The sequence below is a fragment of the Lineus longissimus genome, chromosome 19 (assembly GCF_910592395.1).
Source record: "Lineus longissimus chromosome 19, tnLinLong1.2, whole genome shotgun sequence".
In the NCBI taxonomy this organism is placed as follows: domain Eukaryota; kingdom Metazoa; phylum Nemertea; class Pilidiophora; order Heteronemertea; family Lineidae; genus Lineus; species Lineus longissimus.
The window spans coordinates 1,055,218-1,077,209 of record NC_088326.1 but is presented as its reverse complement, the minus strand read 5'-3'; the positions used below and the strand labels follow the sequence as shown (position 1 = coordinate 1,077,209).

General features: G+C 40.5%; 2 protein-coding genes across 10 annotated transcripts in view; one reads left to right on the top strand and one right to left on the bottom strand.

The window, feature by feature from the left end:
• The window catches only part of LOC135503500 (rho GTPase-activating protein 18-like), a 21,064-nt gene extending 10,149 nt beyond the window's left edge, over positions 1-10,915 (bottom strand). For 4 of the 7 annotated variants that reach the window (XM_064797126.1, XM_064797127.1, XM_064797133.1 and 1 more), the window contains exons 1-3: positions 6,227-6,411; positions 858-1,025; positions 56-291 (exon numbers count right to left, since the gene is read on the bottom strand). In XM_064797126.1, coding sequence (XP_064653196.1) covers positions 56-291; positions 858-1,025; positions 6,227-6,266 — 444 coding nt within the window. In that variant the 5' untranslated portion in view covers positions 6,267-6,411. Of the gene's footprint in view, positions 1-55; positions 292-857; positions 1,026-1,990; positions 2,051-6,226; positions 6,412-10,750 lie in introns of those variants that run through there. The other 3 variants (XM_064797130.1, XM_064797129.1, XM_064797131.1) reach the window with 3 other exon arrangements.
• On the top strand, positions 8,325-21,992 carry LOC135503498 (uncharacterized). 3 transcript variants are annotated; one of them, XM_064797123.1, is made up of 11 exons: positions 8,325-8,438; positions 13,496-14,983; positions 15,629-15,745; positions 16,308-16,490; positions 16,761-16,862; positions 17,588-17,698; positions 18,071-18,252; positions 18,629-18,826; positions 19,090-19,276; positions 19,489-19,624; positions 19,909-21,992. In XM_064797123.1, exons 1-11 carry the CDS (start codon positions 8,420-8,422, stop codon positions 19,961-19,963), a joined length of 2,778 nt encoding a protein of 925 aa, XP_064653193.1. In that variant the 5' UTR covers positions 8,325-8,419; the 3' UTR covers positions 19,964-21,992. The 3 variants fall into 3 exon arrangements, with proteins under 3 accessions (XP_064653193.1, XP_064653194.1, XP_064653195.1); XM_064797124.1 differs by lacking the exon at positions 8,325-8,438 and adding an exon at positions 8,818-8,916; XM_064797125.1 differs by lacking the exon at positions 8,325-8,438 and adding an exon at positions 12,831-12,894.

Here is a 21,992-nt window from a genome sequence, read left to right as displayed (position 1 = left end):
ATCAATGTCCATAACTTTTTGACATTCTCAAAAATCGAAAAAAACTCCACCTCACCTCTGTGACTGGTGTATCAAAAACATTCCTGATGTCCTTTCGTTTCTTCTTCATGGTCTGATGAAGCGTGTTCACCCGCCGTTTGACCGCCGCTGCCTGGGTTCTCGTTAGGGACGAGGTTTCCAAATTTATCAACTCATCGACGTCTCCGTCCGGTTCGTCGCCGTCAGTTTCTAAAGTTTGCACCAGGTGGCCATAGCCAGCGTCGTTCAGCCATTTTGTTTCTATTTCACCCTCTGTAGGAAGTGAAATTGAAATTATCTACTGGATATTTGCTCTTACAGTATGGTTCAGCAGAAACATACAATTCTTACCACCCCTCTTGGTCAAAGTCCATAGGTAAACATCAAAATTCAAATTTGAAAATTCCAATCCAATTCATAACTTGAGACGGATGCTCTACACCTTTAACAAACCATCATCTCTTGTTCGACTAATATCACTAATTTCATCTTGTCGATTTCATGATAAATTTATTGTATAACTGCAATGCGATACCTTGATTGCATGTGTTGGCACGGATCCCTGACATCTATATAAGGATTGGCATTATCGTTTGAAAGGGTGTGGTGACCACATCATCAGGAGTATTGATGTATACAGCTGATGTACTAGTACAAACTATACCGAGTGGCATACGATATCTTCAACATGTCTACAGTAAAACGTCTCTATGAAAAGCTAAAGGGAAGAAGCCGGGTTTCCCCAGGGGAGGGGGAAGATGGGGGACATGTCCCCGTCAAATGGTTCACAGAAATGTCCCCAACAATGCTCATGGTTGAAAGGAAGACTGACTACATACCATCTGGCGTCTTCAAACTCGTATCCTCATCTGTCGAATCATCTGGCTCTTTATTCTCCTCAATATCTTTAACCTCGTTCCAGTATTCTTCGAACTCGGCAGGTTTCTCGCCTGTTGGCGAGGTTGAATCTGCCATTCTCTTTTGAAGGATGTATTCTTTTCTCGCGCCTGAAAGATAAGATTTAGTACGACCTTTTAGATTATATGGTTGAAATGCATTTTTTTCTCAAAGCAGAATTGCTTTCACATTCTGAACCTAAAAATCATTGAGATGAATAAAATTTACACTGTAAGGGGCCGTCCAAATTTTAGATGCCCCTGACTGCCAATTTTTGCACCCTCCCTAGTACGCACCTTGTATGCTCTGCTCCGGCTGCAACCCCTCTTCCCCTGCATGCATACACAACACTCATTCAGTAAGCCATTACATTCTACACTGTATACGGGTGTTGTCTAACCCAGGTGAATTTTGTGATATTCTACTTAGACATCTTGCTTTTTCTCCAGAAACAGAATGGAGATTGGCGTAAGTATAGATCGTCACTACTCTGACGATTCGTCAATTGCAAACGAAAAGGGTGAAATAAACGAACAGAGGTATCTCATGCATTGTTTCCATTCCCACACTCAAAAGCAACTGAATAATGCAGAATGGACAAACTGAAGCGATTACCGCTATGTATGTCAATGACAATGATAACAATGGCAGATTGAGGATTCCATTGATTCAGAGGACAAGTGGGTAACATTGTCCCAAAGTCGATCATGCCAAGAGAATTGTTGTCATACACCAAATGGTGCATATTTTAAAAGCAAAGTTACCAAACTCTATATCTGCCTACCTACCGACCTATCTCAAAATCTAGGGTGAGGTACCCATGGTAGGTTGGGGGGGCACCCAGGCTAAATCTGCTGGGGGACGCAACATTGCGACAAGCCTGGGAATCAGCTATTGTCTTTCTAACACAGTTGGACCATTTCTCCCCGAGTCATCCGCAGTGGTGACGCTGTCATTCAAAAGGGCGTGAACACCCCAACGAGGGTCAGTGTGAGAAAAGCCTGGATGTGCGCAAACGTAACTATCATCTATTCCTTCTGTGCAGAAGTGCATGCAAAGACACTGTTATACTCACACCACACGTCTTAACGTAGATCGCTACCACCAAAACAGGACACAGGGTGACAGTATTATCCTGGTACGAAAATAGAACACATATATAATACTGACAGCGTAATTATGACAGGAGAGAAAGATACGCAAGATATCCGATGACATCATGGCTGGGAAAACATTTAACGGGTGGGGGTACTTAACGAGTTAAAGAATAACAGCTCGGTTAGTGGAAAGTGTGAAGGTCAGCTCGTTATACAAAAGAACACAGTCGCAGATCTAGCTGTTGGGGTAATCAGAGATGGAGATTTAGTGTCTTCCCCTGTTTTGACCTTTTGTTTTTCAGATTTGAGAAAAAGATCAGAAGAGGAGAACAAGGAGAATTGATGGAAATGGACTTCGTGGTCATCTGGACCTTCAGGCATTTTGACCCCCAAGGCTCTGATTATACCTCAATAAACACCTCAATACCTGCGAAAATCAGTGACGTAAACAATAACGACACAAAAAACAAACTCGGACCTCAAATCCACTAACCCTTATCAGAATCCAAAGTTGATGCAAAAACACAGGATCCTCTTGGACAAACTGCCTTAGAATGTGACTTCTTTCATGACCCAATGACAATTTATAGAGAAAACAAAAAGATTTTCATATTTTAATATCACGTCACCAACGGAAACCCGACCACAAAAGTTATTTATGACTCTATGAGATAATAACCGACATCTTAAAAAACCCTTTATCTTTGACATCACCCCACGCAAACGCCAATGTCGCACCAAAATAGAAACCATGCGCCAAAAATAAACATGCTAATTATATACAGAGAGTATTATTTCTGGGGACGCGTTATTTCGCAATTCATTGTCTCTGGAGAAAATGAGGGGGTCGTGTGTTTTATCTATTTCCTTGATGCACTTCGATTCGGTTCAAGAAGGGAGGCATATATACTATTAACTGTCATACCCACTTTTCCAACAGCTCTAAATTTAGAAACTCTTCGCTAAAAATAAACGCAGTGGATAAAAAGTATCTTTAATATGTCGACAGGAGACTTCTGCCGCGTAATTGTCCACTTCACTATTTATAGATGTGTAATAAGACGCTCATCATCACGTAGTTCCTAGAGGAGGAGATCGCACAGTTAAAGATATAACACACTTTTAAAATAACTTTTGTCTACTCCCATAATGAAGCCTGGGGGGACATTTCTGGATGAGCTGTCAATGTTCTAGACCTCCCTTCTGACGGATGTCAGAAGTTGCCAGCAAGACAAATTGTTCAATCGAGCATCAAAAACCATCATCCATGCCACAAGTGCAAGTTTCAGGGCACACCGCATCATAAATAGAAGAAAAGTGCAAGAATATTTTATGTCCCACCTGGTCTAAATTGGTTGAGAGCACTTTTAATCCCAAATGGCAACGGGGCGCAGTCACTGCATCCATAATTTTCATAGAAAGACATTTATCCACAAGACTTGCAAGTAAAGATTCCCTCAGTGTTCTCTGGTTTGGCCTAAGAGTTTACAATCCCACGCATAAGAGTTCACATCCTATGCATCATCCAGCCGAATGGAGCCCATAATCCAAGGAACTCACGATGTACACCAAAGAAATATTTAGGAGAAGTATCACCATAAGTCACAGATCGCCAATGTCCCACAGAGCCTCTTCATCTTACATAGCAAGACCGAACGACATCAGGGTTGGATCCTTCATTTATAAGTAGCCAATGTAATTTGCACGATGATTCATTGTTTTCCCATATCAGAGCTGATAACCAGGTCTAATGATATTACAAGCGGTTTCTGTTGACAATGTGTTTAATGACATGACGGCTCCAATCATGAGTGCATGCAGTTATCTCATTCCAAACAACATAGGAAGAAAAAGTGTGATGTATGACCAACTCCAGTCAACCACAAGTTTGAAAAGTCCATGGTCCCGGATCTCAATGACATTCTAACTCCAAGACTGTTGTCAACGTATTGTATTCTATGCAAAAAGTCCTCTAGAAACCTTCTCAAGTTACCATTGACCCCAAAATGGCTTAAAAATTTCAAAAAACACTAGTGATACTTTAGTAGCCACCATTGTATTATCATGATCGGAAGGAATTGATGTCCACTACTGGTGCAGCGGTACCATAAATCATTTTTTGAGTGGCAGACAAGTGTGGAAAGTCTGGTGGAGGGTTAACCCTCATCTGTTTTTGACGTCGACCACCAGTTGGCTCACACTTGAAGTTGAACACCCTTCAGATTTGCTGTAGAAACAGATGTGGAACCAAAATGCACAACCAATGGGTGCAATCTTCAAGACGATCACTGCTGTTTAGTCTGTGTCCTTGAGCAAGACTCCTAACCCCTCTTGCTCCTCCAACCAGGAGTATAAATAGGTACTAGTCTTGACTTGGAAGCAAACCTCTGATGGAACAGCATCTCACCCAGGGGGAGTGATGCTCCTATTGCTCCCCACAAGTTTTGTAAAACATATTCAACTTCAACAGCTTAACCTTTCTCAGGTAACCAGAAAATCCCATATTAAAAATCTCTGTCAGTTGATCATGAAGAAGCTTACAACCTCAAAAATAAAACAAACACAAGTAACAAAGATGCTTTCAGCGCGACAATGGTTCTCCCACATGGATTGCTACTAGTGAAATACTTGATGACACTCGACAGCTCTGAACAATTGCACAGGAATTTTGATTGTCCAAAATCGTTGAAAACAATTGATTACCTTCGCCAAATTGTTGTACTTGTAAGCAGGTGTAGGTGCAAATGCATCTTGGTTGATATATGTATATTCTATTGTACACTCACAGCCAAGGTTTCACATTCACAACATGGACATGGAAGTTTTCAAGAAGTGTTTAAACTAAACCGAAATGGTGATATAATTATCTGTAACACAATAATCTTAATCCAATCCAAGAATTTTAATTACGACAATAAAAGTATTTGAAGGTTTTTAAGACCGACACTTGGGCCTAATTATAATGGCCTGAACTCTAAGTGGCTTATGTCTAGTTTACAAATGTTATTGGGACCAAGCTAAACTTTACATATTTAATGTTAGACTAAATGTCTGTAGAGAAAGACACCTATATTGTTTCCAATGTAAAGAATGGAGACGAGTATTAGTACACCTTGAACAAGCCAGATGAAGTCAGGCCTGTTTCGCACTGCCTGTGTGAATTGGACGAAGGTCCTTAAAAACAACTGACGCTGAAATTTCCTCACAGACAGTGCATTGATTCATCGTAAAGCTTGTCCCTGCTTTTCTATAATCCCCCCCCCATCCCCATTTCATGAACATCCTGAAAATAATCCCGGTGACTCAGCAACTGGTGGTGTCACCTGCATTAACACGGGAAAAATTTTAAAAAATTTTTTGACACTGCACTTTTCCATTGATTTATTGATTTTATTACAGTTTCATTCATTGATGTGTCTTTTAATTACAACAGCGTTTACTTTAGATTAGTTTGAAAATAAGACATAGACCATTTGAAAATGGGGGTTAACATAGTCGAATGAACCATCGACGTATATTGGCTGAGGCAATCGGTAAAAGAAAGCTTCTTTGAAGTATTTTTTTCTTTTATCGTCTTAAGTTTTAAGACTAGGGTTAACATTGTCTGAACAACTTCATGCAATTCTTTATGTTAGTGATGTTAGAGATGAATAAGACTTGAACCACACAACCTTAGCCTAAACAAGGTATGGTCTTTCTGAGAAAATTAAATTCATGTTAATACTGTTAGTGTTATTATTGACGGAATAACTGTTGACAACCACGATTTTCTTAAACTCACTCACCGATCCGATAAATCGGCATCTTTATCCATTTGCTTTCCACTCGTTAGAACAAGAACGTCTGAATTATGCACTGCAGAACAAAAGGTTTCTTTTCAATGCATTCTCATTCCCGTTCCAGTTCTCGTATCGAAAACTTGGCCCTCCTAGTCCTATCTTTTGGATTGGGATATCTTTTAAAGGCTTGTTTGACATTAAACTGGACCACAGGGCGAGGGTCAATGTCAGGCCAGGGGCCAAGGCCCTGCAAACTCTGCCGGCGGAATTTTCGCATGGGTTTAGCTGTGATCTCTTGCAGCATGACATTTAGGACAAGCCCCAAATTCGTGTACATTTTGCATGCATACAGCATGTACAGTGCACCATATCACTGGCATTCTGAACTGACACAAAAATTTGCCAGGTTTTCACCGGATCACCTGAATATCTCACCTATTCCATAAAACCATCGTTCAGCAGAATCTTTGGACATTGGTACTGTTATACTTCATCTCCATGAACACACCACCTGATGTTAGACGAACGTATTTTGATGAAAAAAACACTTATTTCGTTTGACAGGACAAGAAAACAAAAAATACACAGGAAGTTATCCGACCAATCACTGCGCAGACTCAGTCAATTACTGTCAATTAGCAACTTCGTAATTTTCCGGAGAAAACCGAAATTTACCGAGTACAGTCTGGAACAAAATTATTTGACCATGTCTTTAATCAATAATGATTATGGCGTTTTACAAGGGTCTGAGGCTGTTATACTTTTTGTGAATTTGTCATGAAGAATCACACTCGGTTTTGTGACTATGAAGCAGGAGAAAAATTTGAAGTTCTGTGAGCAAGTTTGTCTCCTAAAAACCTGAACCAAAACTCTTATCACCATAATTTTGTAAAAGAGCATACAGATGTTTGTGACAGCTTCAACCGCGAGATGGCACCACTAAAACAATATATAAGTGCATTAAAAAGACCTGATACAGGGATGGCCTGGGGCCAATGCTCTGTTTAGTGCAGGTAAGTAATGTCCAAATATTTAACTATTTATGAGAATTTGAATAAAAGGATTGGGCCATCACCAGCTAAGGCAGCTGGGGAGGTAAGGTGATGACATCATCACTATGGTGATGACATCATCACTATGGTGATGACATCATCACTATGGTGATTACATCATCACTGGGTGGTGACATCATCACAAGTCACTCCTCTTAGCACAGGCAGCTGGAAATAAGAGCTCAATATGCCCCCCCCCCCCTTCGACTGACAAACATGTTGTCAGTGGGGGGTGGGGGGTGGGGGGGGGGGGGGGGGGGGTGGAGGGCGGATTATCAGAAAATGACATACAGTAGAACCTCTATTAGTGGACACCTCTCTATTAAGCCAGGACACTAGTTTTGGTCCCAAATTGGTTGTTTCTATTCAATTTGACCTCTCTAATCTGGACACCTCTCTATTAAGGACAGCACTTGTCAGTCCCGAGGGTGTCCTAAGTTATTAGAGAGGTTCTACTGTATTTTCACCATACCCAACAAACAAAAGTCTCCCATTGGCTAGTATATTAAACACTTCATTAGCCAATCTGGATCTTTTGCATTTTAGAAGGGAAATACAGTGTTGTAACAAAAAAAGTTTTGTCTGGGTGTAATGTTAAGTCATGCCCAGCTTTTGAAACTTAATGAATCATGACCTAGTGGAATTTTAAGGCCAAATTTCCTTTCATAAAAAGAAGAATTTTCAGTCAGTCTTTCAAATTCATGATTGGTTTACGAGCACGTGGGTAAACTTTATAAACTTCCTGGTTGAAAGGCCAATGTTCCAATGATATTGCATTTAACTTGAATCCAATCAGGTCTTTAAACTTCTTTCAGAAAACAAAGTCTTTATTTAAACTTCTTGGCAGACCCTTTTTGCAGGAGTGGGAAACCTTGGGATTTGGGCGTTTTCTTCCTGCTTTTCACATTTTGTGCTCATACTTCCAAGAAACAAGTCAGCAAAGCTTTTCATCACCAGCACTTCCCATTGGCATTGTCACCAGGAAATTTTGGTCTGAAAGCTTTTCAAATGAAGTGTTTGAGGAAGGCTTCAGTGTAAACCAATATAATGACCATTTGTTAAAACTGATTGTTATAGAAACTGGAAGTTCATGGAGTCTCTGGTTGTTTCCCAGTCGTCCCTCAGTCGCATCATTTATACCAGATGAGACCATAACTGATACCAACACAGAAAGGAAGAGAGAATAAGCACTCTTAGATCATGTCAGGGGAAGGAAGTGACAAACATTTCTTTCAAAAACCTGTCAAAAGAAACCCAATTTTTTCCCAAGACATCAAACTTGCATGATCACTTCCACCGTCGAGTTCAACTTCACGCTTTTTCAAATGTCCACTGAGATTTGACACACTCTGGTGGCTTTACTTCAATCCTCCTGATCTCAAGGCCTATTTACGAAGTATTGTGTGGAGTAAGTAAGAAAATGTGTCTGTTAATACCACATCTTTTGTGTTGATGACCTATTTCCATAAATTGTCCTTTTTTTGGCAAAAATTTGTTGGTATATTTAGGCATGAGTATGGTTGGTTTGTTCTTGGTTGGGTATATATATGCTTAATCCTTATTTGGTAAACATTACATGGAACTAGAACGGCTGGGTAAGTAGTTGGTCTGATATTTTACAAGATCTTAATATATGGTAAGGTATAGGATTACAGTTTTCTGGCCAGGATTATCGAGTGGATCAGTACCCATAGCTCTCAATGGTTTCAGGAGAAACACTCAGTCTCCTTTCATTTTCTTCCTTGCTGGGCTTGGAGGACTCTTTGGGGCAGAGGGCAGCTCGTCAAAACAAAAGGAAAAGATAGGTGGACGACATCAAATAGTTTAGGAGTGTGGAACGGCCTCTAACACCTCAGACTTGATGTGTGCTCAATTGAACGACCGGGCTCAGTTGGCCTATTTGCATGTTTGTTGCTTAAAGTGCCTTGTGTCTGCTATTTTCATCATAATTTCCCACTGATTGCACTGGGGTTGACTTCATCGGCATCAAACAACGTTATATACCATACACTATACAGGAACTGAGCAAACAGTATGCGTGATCTGTACAATATGCCATGTGGACACAAAATAGTATGTTAAACCATGATAACATTAGATCTTTTTATACTCGCTAATGATATCAGTTAGTCACTTTTTCCATTCCCATTGGGAACATCACATGCGAACTGAGCGCAATGGCAATGTCGTCAATTTAGCTTCCATGTCATTATTCGAAAAGGAGGTAATTAGCTTTCCAATTTTAAGTTAATTGCGACGTGACTTCATAACAATTGTTTGAAAATTAAAAATTCTTGAGAGGGGATGATAAGGGTGGGTTGAGTGTTGTGAACTATACTGCTTGCGTACTTATTCTGATTTGGACGGATCATAAATCTGTAAGTACTTTCTCATATTAAATCTTGGATTTATTTCAAAATGAAAATGGGCTTGTGGTGCTCTGCTGAACCTGTTTTGTGCTTAGGCACTCCTTGTGAAGTGATAGTGGTGTGATGAGGCAGCGGAACATCGTAAACAACAACATCAATAATCAGCATTCTTAGCATTTATGTGGGAACAAGTGCCAACAAATATCGCTCCGATGTCGTCGTTGAGAGCTATTGTCAGACGGGATTGGCGCCTAACAGTACAATTGCTATAGGTTCTCGAGTGGGAAGATTATCGATATTGGTGAGAAGGGGTTAAATCAAACGTGTGACATTCACATCTACTACTTCCGCACTCTGAACATGCGGTGATCATATCTAAAACCCGTAGAATCTCCTACGGACATATGGTTAATCGCCAAGCGATATCCTCTTTGTCCTCAATCAATATTTACCGCATTTATTACTCGTGCAATACCGGGATTGTGACGGTAAATCATTATCATAAAGCCAGGAGATCACGGGGCTTAATGTGTTGCTACGAAGATTATGCCACTCAAGGCTAAGAGCTGTTTATTTATTAGAAGCAGATTCTTTAGTCGTTTAACAATTTGTTAAGTGATGGGGTATTCTTCATTAGGTTGTAAATCGTCTATTAGTAAATTAAAGCGATCATTTGAACTCGATGCGAAGCCGGAACCAAGTAGTGATTTAATTGGGAGTCCAACCCACAATCTCTCAATCGTGAGGCTAGCACTACTCCACAGTGCTCTTGCCCCATCTATCTGTAAATAAAGAGTTAAAAATGGCAGGTGGTTTGTACGCTTATCTTCCTCTTGTAAGATGCATCTTGGGATATGATCGCACCATCTCGAACCACAATCAGTAATTAGTGTCCATCGGAGGAAATTAGCGTAGCAATTAAATTATCTTCCGCGAGTGGTCACGGTGATGATAAAGTATTGATTGGTTCTCATATAGTGTTGCCTGCAGAAATGCTGCACAGATTTTGAATGATTTCAACCATGACTTTTAAAGATGAGAGCAAGAATCGGTAGCCAAGAGCAGGACAAGGGTTAATAGCAGACACCCCTATTTCTCGTAATTCCTGATGGATGATGCTTCTACGACACGCGTGGATCGTGGAAGGAAGTCCAACGAATTTCAAAGTTTGGGTCATCCAAGAAAACATATTGGTCAAAAAGGGACACCTGTCTCCCTGATCAGTTTAGGCATCCCTCCTTCAGCAACATTAAGAACCATACATTAGTACTTGCTGAGCTATAACTTGCTCCAACTCTTCCTTTAATAAGTGCGGTCCTTTACTGAGCTGTGTCTAGCTCTAACTCCTCCTTTAACTAGTGTGGCCTTTTTGAGGTCACGAGACTAACCCGGGGGTCATTTGCCCCCACAGTTTTACATCACGCACACAGATTATCACATGATATTTCTTTCTTTGTGTCAGTTGTGAAAGCAGTGCTCATTTTAACACATTCTGTCCAAAAGTGCACGTGAAAATTACATCAAATACTCAAACTCACCAGATACTTTTACAATCCCGAATTTATATTTCTTCGAATCTCCGGGAATTTGATATTTTCTTCAAATCACTTTTGATATGAATGGTGACCGAGTTTGAAATGAGACTCTGTGTGTCTGCTAAGCTAGCAAAGCTAAGTCTAGCCTAGTACTAGTGAGCCGGTGGATTAGCTAGCTCTGAAAAGGGTGTGGTGCAGCAGAGTGCCTTGAGGTATTATGTGGCTCCACACGGAGTTCTAATTGATCTATCGGTTGACATTTAAGTTGGTTTCAGTGTAAGTTTGTGTGTGGTTTGTCTATATTCTTGTGTGAGATGCATTGGGAGGTTTAGATTGAAATGGTAGTAAGGTTGATTTCAGTTTCTGAATGACATGAAATGATTGCATTTATCATCGTTTGTTTTACACTAGAAGAAGTAGAGGAGGTGATTCTGGAGATAGTACTCTAGTTTCTCTGATCTAAGACTGTTAAGATCCTAAAAGATGAGGTATCATGCACATGGTCTCTCAATGCCATTCAGAGTGTTCAGTTTAGATAGACAGTGGGTTGCCAACTTGTCCAATTGTCATGATGCCTTGTTCTATATTTACCTTCGTATCAATTTTGTAGTGATCTTAAACTGAGGTTGTCTTAGATCGCTGAAACTAGATTATTCTGTTTGGTTAAGTCAACATTGTGTGTTTCCTGTCTGATTGGTTAATGCTAAGCCGTGCCACCCGGTTAAAAAAATGACGTTTAGTTTGCAGTCTTGTCCAATGTGCGGCTTTCTCCTATTTTTCTCGATGTTCATGCTCTTCAATGGCCTCAAACATGTAAAATGTCAACAATAATAGATTTTGTGAAATAAGAGAAAAAACCTGTGTGCTACTGGTCAAACTGTTGATTATGGAGAAAAGTGACTGAAACCGAATCAGACATAATGTTAAAGGAGGCGTTTCCCAAGTTACTGCTGGGAAACGTAAAGTTAGAGTTCCTGTGTAGTGAGCACCACTGTGTACATTAAGAATGGTAAATACACAATTTGCTGAGTGTTTGTGTACATTTTTAGATGAGCCCAGAACTATCCTCTGTGAGGGAAGTTTGTTCAAATGCTGACCCCACAAGTCACTGATGCTGGGCCTCCTTTGAAATCAATAACGCATCATTTGTAACCCAAAACGTCATCACATGGTCATAGTTTAATGATCAGGTACACATAATCGTGTTTAAATGGGGAAAATTTTAAAAGGTTGCCACCAGGGAAGTCGTCGATGATGGATTTCATTGACGTATTGATTTCCAGATTGAGCGGTTGGCCTTAAAGATTTTCCGCTTGTGTCCGCAAGGAGGTGGTTAATGGTTAGGTGGAATGTACCCGCCGACCATTACAACACTGATTGAACACCTTTGCGGCGAATTTGATGCAATTCAAGAACGTGGTGCATAAATTTTGCTCGTGTTTTATGCAGGTGCAACACTTGACACCTGGCTTCAGTTCAATCTACCCTCAGCTCACCTGCAAAATATGCCGCAAAAAAATAATTTTTGTTGAAAACTCCGCTGGGGAATTTTCTAAATTTAGCACAGGTCTTGACATGTGGATTCTTCGATTTCATTTCTGTCAGCAAACAGGGGGTCGTGTGTCTGTGGCCTGACTTGTAATGAAAATAACCAGGATTAAGGCGAAGATTATGCAGGTGTGACTACAGGGTGTGGCGGAAGAAATACCACTTCATAGTCTTCAATAGCAAGTTGCCGGTACAGCTCAGCAATCCAATCCTTGAAACACGTCTCCACTATCACCTTGAGCCTCAACTTTCATAATTTGATCTCGCAGAATGTGAAAAAATATTTGATTTTTCACCTGCCTGGCCATGGCGCCATTTGCACAGTTTCTATACCATGTAGAACATTTAATCACCCTATAAAACTTCAGGGTCAAGTCATTCTAACTTTCAAGCATTGGCTTAACCACAAACGGGCAAGTGTTATGGCATTGTTCTATTGTTGTTTTTTACAGTTTATTCCTGAAAGATTAGATACCACAAATCAGTGTTTTGACCTATATCTTGGGACAGGACATGTTGTTGGTGCGTTGCAATCATGGAGCAGACACGCCATCCTGTTTTTTTCCACTTTCCTTAACTTTCCCCGCCTTTTTTCACAAGTGGGTTCCATTTGAAGTAGAGTGTTGCATCCTGCCTTTCAAGCCAAAACACTGGCTTGTGTTCAAAATCGATTTAGATCATAACATTTGCGTCTGCAGGCTCAATTACGGACTATAGCCGCGCGTACACCACCTGAAAATGGACCACCAATCTTCGTTCGCGAACCAATGCCGCACCATCGAAAATCCACCAAGCGCATATACCAGCGGCAACAGATGGCGCGCATCCGGCAACAGATGATGCGCAAACAATAAGCAGAAAGCGCCATTTCGAAAGCATGGTGGTGTACGTGCAATTGGTCCACCAATATTTCGTGGTATACGCGCAACTATAGTATGGTTGGGGTACTGCTGCTGCAGGTACTATATCCAGTTGGCTTGGTTAAACTGTCGAGTTGTCATTCACAAAGTTGTAAAAAATGTGCCACCATACTGATTTTCTTATAAATTGCCACATCCTGTTGATATCATTGATATGTCAAGTGCCGGCAATACGCACTTCATGATGAAATTGTAGCGGTTTGATGTCGAAATTATAAACGTCTGGAAAATTTTGTAAAAAATGTCTTTATTGAAAGTTTTCATGCTTCTATCTTTCCAGATATCGGCTTGACCATGTTTTCATCCAAGAAAAAATCAAAAAAGGTGTCCAAGAAGGCAGTGGAGGGTAAAAACGTTGTTGATGAAAGGCAGTCGGGAAAATTCCGCCATTCTCACTTCATATCCAACGCCTTTGACTTTCTCGATGAATTTGAAGAAGAAATTGACGACCAAAACATAAGTTGTAACAACAACGCTTGTTCCAAACAATGCGGCCTCAAAGTTGACGATTTTGATTCCGAATTTGTGCGTGGTTCTGAAACAGACGACCAAAATATTTCGGCAGACGGCAGAGATTTTTCAGCAGACGTCAATCAGGTTGTCAACAATCAGGGTACCAACGGTGAAATATCAAATACCGGTACTCTACACTCTGTTACAAATACTGAGTCAAACTCGAGTGCCAGAGCAGCTAATGGGAATGAGTCACGCGGCACCGTACCAAATGGGAATGAACCCAGTGAGGACAGAATGGTCGGCCATATTGATTATTCCAATCCCAGCAGACGTACAAACGAAGTAAATGTGGGATGCTATGCAGAAGATTGCGCCAACCAGAAATCTTATCCCGGAGAAAACTTTGCTGAAAATGGACAAAATACAACTTTCCAGAGTCGCAAAACTTCCTCAGGTCTGATTCGGGATTCTAGTATGCCTGGTTGCTATGGAAACACTAGTGTTGGCGATGAATTAGGCATTGGTGCGTTGACGGGAGGTGAGACGGATGGGGTAGCTTTGCATTCTTGTGGATTGAAAGCAGACGGTGTGTTGGAGGCGCCGGGGACCATGTGTGCAGAAAACATGGACGAGTTTGATTCGAAAGAAGACGGTCCATGTTTGAAGGGAAGGTGTCCAGAATTAAAGGGTGATGCCACGGAATTAAAGGTCAAGGCCACAGATTCAAATGGACTATCAAGGTCAGTGTCGTCTCAGGATAAAAACATGCTCACAAACGGGAAGAATTGTGATATTTCAGATTTGGTTGAGAAAAAGATTCCTGGAAGTGTTTCTGTGCCGAGCAATTTGGAATGTTCTGGAAGTCCAACAATGACTGGTGATGTCATCACAAAAAGTGATGAGGTCATTGATATGTGTGTAAAAAATACTAATGTTGTGGACTCTGCTGATCAAAATTGTGATGAAAAACTTAAAACTAAAATTTGTGATTCTGAAAAAGATGGATTAACGGATGTGGTTGTAAAAAATCAGGCAAATGTTTATGTCGAAGCTCAAAATGGGTCGGTTGAAAAAGTTGAATCAAATGGGCATAATGGTGTGGTAAAAAATGTGGAATTGAATGGAACAAACCAAAGTACCGCTGTTGGGACGACTTCAGAGGATTCAGGTCTGATGAAAAGGTCAGTGGACAGTGACCTTGACACTGAGGTCAAGGTCGTTTTACGAAGGTCGGCAGCAAATTCACCAAGTCGTTTCAGTGAGAGTTCGTCGCGGGGGACGAGCGAGGATGAGGATGATGATGAAGATGCAGGTTAGTAATATTTCAAGAGAAGTTTTGAAGAGAACATTTTGGAATGGTGCCGCGGGGAGGGGGGGGAGTGTATGAGATTAGTTTCCAGCCCTAATCCTGAAATCTTTCTGTAGAAGCCAAGGACACTGTGCCTCACTTGGCTATATCAGGCTAGTTGAATATCTCGCCCCCTCTAAACGACCACTAACCCCCCCCCCCACCACCACCACCACCACCCTAATGGGTTAATTATAACATCTTCTGTTGTCTTAACTTCTTCCCCAAGGGTGTTTTTTTAACGTCTCTAAACTTGGCAAAACATCCCATTCTTATTATTCTCTCGAGGTTACTTATTGAGATTCACGGCAGAAATGTATGGAAACATCCGACAGTTTCCAAGGCAACGGGTCACGTTGGTTACCTTATTGAATTTTGCCACCAGCACATTAACTCATTAGTCCAGCGCTTGTAAGGAAAATAGCTCAAGAGGTTTGTGTGTTGCAATGAATATTTTAGATCGTCGGAAAAATGAAGCGGAAATTTGAATCGGTCATATCAAGTTTCATGTCTTGCGATGGAAGCAAGATTAAAACAGAGTTCTCTTATCTGAAGACATGACAGGTTGTGACAGGAAGTTTCATATATAAACGACCTTTTCAATTTCAGGTGTGTATGGGGAGACCCATCGGTACTCCCAGTGGATACTTAGCGACGAAGACGACAAACTACAGATGGCGCCGGTTATCGAAAATGGTCCTGGCGTTGGCTCGGAAGGATTGGACGGTGCGTGTCATCGAGCAGTGTTCTCCACATAGATGGGTGGAAGTGACCCCAATCTAGGGAACAAGCAGCCAATCTAAAATGAGCCCAGATTTTATTCCCGACCACACCCTTTGCCCTCCGTGATTTTGAATTTCGTAAACCATAATCGACAAAACGATCATTTTCTAATCAATATATTTGCTTGAGATCAAAATTGGTATCAAAGATCAATCGCACTCTCCAGGGGCAGGATTATTGATTTACTCAGTGTTGGAGATTTGGGTGATTTTAGGACATTTATTTTTAGTTCTGGGAGTCTATTTTTGTGATATGGGGCTCTGTTTGAAATACAAATAACAAAATTGCATAAGGGCACAAATTGATTTTCCTGGTTTCCAGATTATTTGTTCCAGGCTCTTTGTCCCCTTTTTACAGTTCCAAATCTCTTGCCCTGCGCAGATGTTTGGCTTAAATACTATCACATTATCATGTCTTGAGGCAGCATGCACAATATTTGGTGGTATTTCTTGACTGGCTGCAATGGAAGTTGACCGTACTAATATTTGAAGTCATTTCATTCTAGATGCATTTTTCGAACAAGACCAAGATGTAACGAATGAAAGTAAGACACACAGACGCCTAGAGTCGCAGTCCTCGACAACATCAGAGCGCGAATTTAAGCGGAAATATCAGCACGTTTCCCGGAAGGTCGTGAAACGGAAGTCAAGTCTTCAGGCGTATGAGCGTTTGTCTGAGAGAATTTGTGGTGAGTTGTTTTAAAACAAGTGAAGTCTCGTTTTACATACAGTGTACCTCATTTTGGCCACAGCTGATACCTCATTGTCGATATTGGCCTTATCACTGACATTTCACCTGAAAACCTCAGAGTCGCAAGGCGTGATGGTTTCTACATTCAACCTCAGTCCACCACTACATTTTAGCTCTAATTAACTCAGAGCCTGAGGCTTGGAACTGTCAGGAATCCTTGCTGACAGTGATTAAGATGACAAGATCTGATAAGATTCTGTTGTTTCAGAGCCGGAGCGTAAGGTCCTCCTCGAAAGGGCATCAAAAGAACAGGACTTTGGTTTCCACATCAAGGGCTCTGAACCAGTTTTTATATCAACTATTGAGTCTGGTAAGAAAACTTAGTTTGGAAACTATAGAAAAGCAGCTATTAGATGTGACCTATGAATCTCTCAGGGAAAATAACCCAAATCAGAAAACAAATCATTCCCCATCGATATCAATATTGGCACAACGGGATGCTTGGCGGCCTCAATACCAGCTGAGGCTACTTAGATCTCAACTTGAAGCTAATCAGTTATTCGTTGGCCTTGAAATTGGTCTAGTTTCATCAAAGGTAGGGCATCACTTTTGAAAACAGGAGAAACTCAGCAGTTTGTGAGATGGTGTATTCAAATTCATGGCAAATTTAACCCAAATTGGTAACAAATCTCGTGCTGACAACATTGCCCACCTGAGGATATCCATAGCAACGATGCGATACTTTGCTGCTTAGTATTGAGGTGGAGTAAAAGGGAGATTATAGGCTGGAGATGTCAGACTTTTGTGTGGAGGGAGATGAGTGGCATAGTGTTTAGAGCGCTTGGCTTATAATCAGTAGGTCATGGGTTCGACTCTCAGATCATCTATCATGAATACAGTAGAACCTCTCTATTAAGGACACCCTCGGGACTGACAAGTGCTGTCCTTAATAGAGAGGTGTCCTACTTAGAGAGGTCAAATTGAAAGGAAACTACCAATTTGGGACCAAAACTAGTGTCCTTTATAGAGAGGTTGTCCTAATTAGAGAGGTGTCCGCTAAGGGAGGTTCCACTGTACTTGTTTTCTCTGATTTAGGCACGATAGCTGAGGAAGCTGGGGTACAAGTTGGCGAGATCATCGTATCTGTGAATGGTGTGAACTGCATGGAGGCGACACGTGACGAGGTCATAGAACTTATGCTCAAAGGTGAGGGGAGTAAAAACTACAGTAAATACTGGTTTGTAGTAAAAGCAACAGTAAATACTGATTGATAGTAAAAGCTACAGTAAATACTGGTTGATAGTAAAAGCTATAGTAAATACTGGTTGAGAGTAAAAACTACAGTAAATACTGGTTGATAGTAAAAGCTACAGTAAATACTGGTTGATAGTAAAAGCTACAGTAAATACTGGTTGATAGTAAAAGCTACAGTAAACACTGCATGATAGTAAAAGCTTCAGTTGATGCAGTGAGCCTGATAGATATAATGTTCTTTTCTGGAGGATGTGGATAATCCCTTTGCTCTTTCATTAGCCCTTTGACAAAGCACTTCATGCACAAGCTTTTATCTGATTTCAGAACCCAGCAAGGTTGTGCTGGAACTCTCCAAATCGAACAGAAACCCCGACGACGCCAGTGAAGAACCGATCATGACAGGTTACCTCATGAAACAGAGCGGGACGGCACTCCTGAAGACGTGGCGACGCAGATACTTCGTGTTGAAGAGAGACCATTGTTTATACTATTATAAGACAGAAGCGGTGAGTCAATGACTTGTACAAGTATGGCTTGACGCCGGTACGACTCCATTCATGTTTATTTCGATCGTGCCCTGACACACAGTCTCTAGCAAGGAAGAGCAGTCAAGTCTGGGCAGTTTGACAAGCTGAGGGACTCTACTAAACACTAATTCCATCTGGTGTCAGAACCATAACTAAAATAGGGACATGGTTTGACTACTGGATGTTCTCAAATCATGAAAATTTATGTTGAATTCTGTTTCCACATAAGTTTTCATGATTTGAGATCACTCTCCCAAATAGAAGTTTTGGCCTGTGCCTCTGGACAGCTGTCTGTGAGTGTGTAAAATCATAGTCATGGTACCAAAACTATAATATTCTTACTTATTTTTTCAAGGAGAAGGACCCAATCGGAGCCATAGTCCTATTAAACTACTCGATTATTAAGGTTTCCGACTCTGGCATCATGGGACGGAAACATGCATTCAAAGCTGTCAAATATGGTGCAAAGAGTTATTACTTTGCTGCGGAGTCGGAACATGAGATGCTCAACTGGGCGAACGCTCTGAATGAGCTGGCCAAGTCTGCTGGCAGGGTATGTATATATAAATGAAGGACATTTGTATATGAGAACATTAGTTAACACTAGGGCATGGATTCCCGAATGTTGAGTTGCCGCTAAAACATGCTACTCTGCCTGGACAACTGTCGCCCCGTCTGGGATCCTGACTGCACTCTCGCTATACCAAGTAAAAGCTATACATTCAGCCATGTGTATCACAGCTATATATAGATCTTGCTATATCCGTGAAACGCCAGGTTTTAGTTTATCATCAAACAAGCGTTTGTTCCTTTCAGACTGATACTTGGCTTGACATCAGCAGCCCAAACGTAGATGTCCCCGCCCTATCAATCAAGAACCCAGATTGTCACGGCAACCTTTGTAAACTTGGCGTTAAGCGCCGACACTGGCGCCGCCGGTATTGTGTGCTCAAAGACGCGTGTATATATTACTATATGGATGTGAATGCCAGTACTGCTCAGGGTAAGTACACATAAACTGTTGTCAAACTAAAAGGTCTCGTGCATCTGCTCAAACTTAGAAAGTTACTGTTTGAATTGGAATTTTTCAGTTACGTAAATGACAAATTTTGAAGAATTTGTCCTCAATTTACACCCATGACACGAAATGATTTGATTGGACAATTATGCATTTTCATTTGCTGTTTATATAACCTTTGATCTTTCGATTTTCAGGAGTTGCTCATCTCCATGGTTACACGGTGCTCGACTCTTCGCCTCACAGCCGCAAGTTTACGTTTACTCTCCAACCACCGGAGGGAAGAATGAGGACGTTCTTCTTCAGTACAGAAAACGAGACGGATTTACTCAGGTCAGTTCAGTGTGGCTTCGTGTTGGGGTGTTATCTTACACCCCCACTTTCTGAAGTGGACTGTTCTAATGCATGAATTGGAAGAGTCCATACAGGGAAGAAGCTGCTGCAGACCCAAATTGGTAAGAAACACGAGGAGCTTGCGAGCGACTCTAATCCAGCTGATGCCCAATAGTAGTGGCATGTCAGGGCATATATTGCATCAAAATTGTGATCGTTGAATTTGTGGTTATGCCCCATCATGTGTACGTCCCCCTAACCAAGCCGTACCTGTTTTTTTTCAGATGGACCTCATCGTTACGAAAGTCGATTGCCCGATGGGTGAAGACGGTGGAATAATGATCTCAGAACATTTTGAAATCTGATCCTTATACTACCAAGTTTAGAATCTACAATGAAAATTGATATCTATCATGTGACAACTTATATCCAATGTAAACCTCGCCTTTAATGTATCCAAGAAGATCTCAGACGTGTTATCCACTTCTTACTGAACTTAAAGGGACAATGGTTGTGACTACTTGTTTGGCTCACAATTCCATTGACCAATAGTCCCTTTAACGCCTGTACTGCTGTACACAACTATACATGTTAAGATCAGTATAGGTGGCACTGTTGTGCTATGTTATTTTGTGCATGTTTTGTTTATACAGTGTACAATTAAAGCTTTTGCTAATCTGTTTTCATGAAATGAGGACAAACCAACGAGATTTTTTCATGACAATTATTACTGTGTATTATGCTACAATAATAGCTGGTCTGATATTGACAGTTCATGTCCAGTTGTCCTAAGATGACTCAAATTGTTTAAAGATGGCAAATTTTGAGATCTTTTTCTGATGTGTTCAATTCATTTTTGTCAACAATTTCTGGCTAGCCGGAACTTTTTGTGAGCTCCTCTGTGGGTAGACACTGCTATCATCCAATCCCTGGCAATGTACATGTAATTCCATGTTACCTCGGTTCAGAATACTTGCACTGCTGTGACGATTGTGTAGACTGCTTTTTGAGCTTGCTGGCCTTTGGACGAGCATCACTGTCCCTTGGATTTTCATACAAAAAAACATCTAAGAACTTCAATGACCTCCCTTAACCTATTCCCTCATGAGTTATTAAGAGACAGTTTATTCAAGAATTTACCATATATCTTCACTTATATTTTATACTGTTGATCTTTAGTGCATTATAGTGACTTAAGGCCTAGTTCCACTTTGAAGCAAGAGTTAAGGGGAATGGTCTTTTCTCCCCGATGCTTGGATAGACCAATAAATGGCAGGGATTTTCAGGATATACGCCAATATTAACAGGATTTGGGAGGAGAAAACGCCTCTCGGATTTGGAAAAGGGGCCTTTTTATGACGAGAGGTTGGGACAAATACCCCCATAGAGCCTGACAGAAGTGAGGCCAGTTTTGGGTGAAATGACCAAGTCTATCTGAAGATGAAATTCACTTCAGTATGATATTACATTGTGTTCTCATACATTTTTTGTTTGAAATGAGATTAATCAAAATTTATTAGTTACTTCAAACTCTTGGAGATTATTCATATTTGTGTGTTTTTGTTATTCCAGAGTTATTTATCTTTAAAACATCTTGGCATTAAGAAATATTCTTAGTATAAATTAGTTCAAATATATATTCTAGCTTAAATTGACCAATGTATATTTCTCTGTTCAGATTTGTTTGAGTGGAGGATTTCTTCACCTTGAATTCAAATTCTAATTCTGTTGTACGGTGAAAAAAAGTACTTAGATATTCTCAGTTTGCAATATTTTGAAAAAGTACATGTATTGCGAACTGTATATTCGAAGTAATACAAACTTGTGTTCATTTATTTCATGATTCACCCGGTTTTCTGAAAAGTTCAGATATTTTATTATTGTTCATTAAACCATGTATAGTTTATTTCAGTTATTAATTTTTCCCCTAAAGTATCACTTCTTCATGGAGAATATCTTTACATAAGTTATACTTGCATGAACATATATCAAAAAGCCAGTACAGATTGGATTTAAAACATTAATTTCAAATATTCACAAAGAAACTGTAGTCTGTAGTAGGTCTGTAGTAGCTCAGCATGACATTTTTGCTTGTAATGAGACCATTTCATCCGTTTCTGATATTTCAAAGTGTTGGGTCAAACATTCAGACCGTAAGGTAAACTGGTACACATTCAGACAATAAGGTAAACTGGTACAGTTACACCACTGATAGAGTTATTAACTGTAACCTTGTAAAGTCTGTACACTACTGTATCCTATTCTTTCATCTTATTGTCTCGTGCCATATATAAATTTTGTGATTCTCACGACCTATGTTTTCTATTATCTATGAGCTCATGCAAAGAAATAAATCTGTTCAATTCAT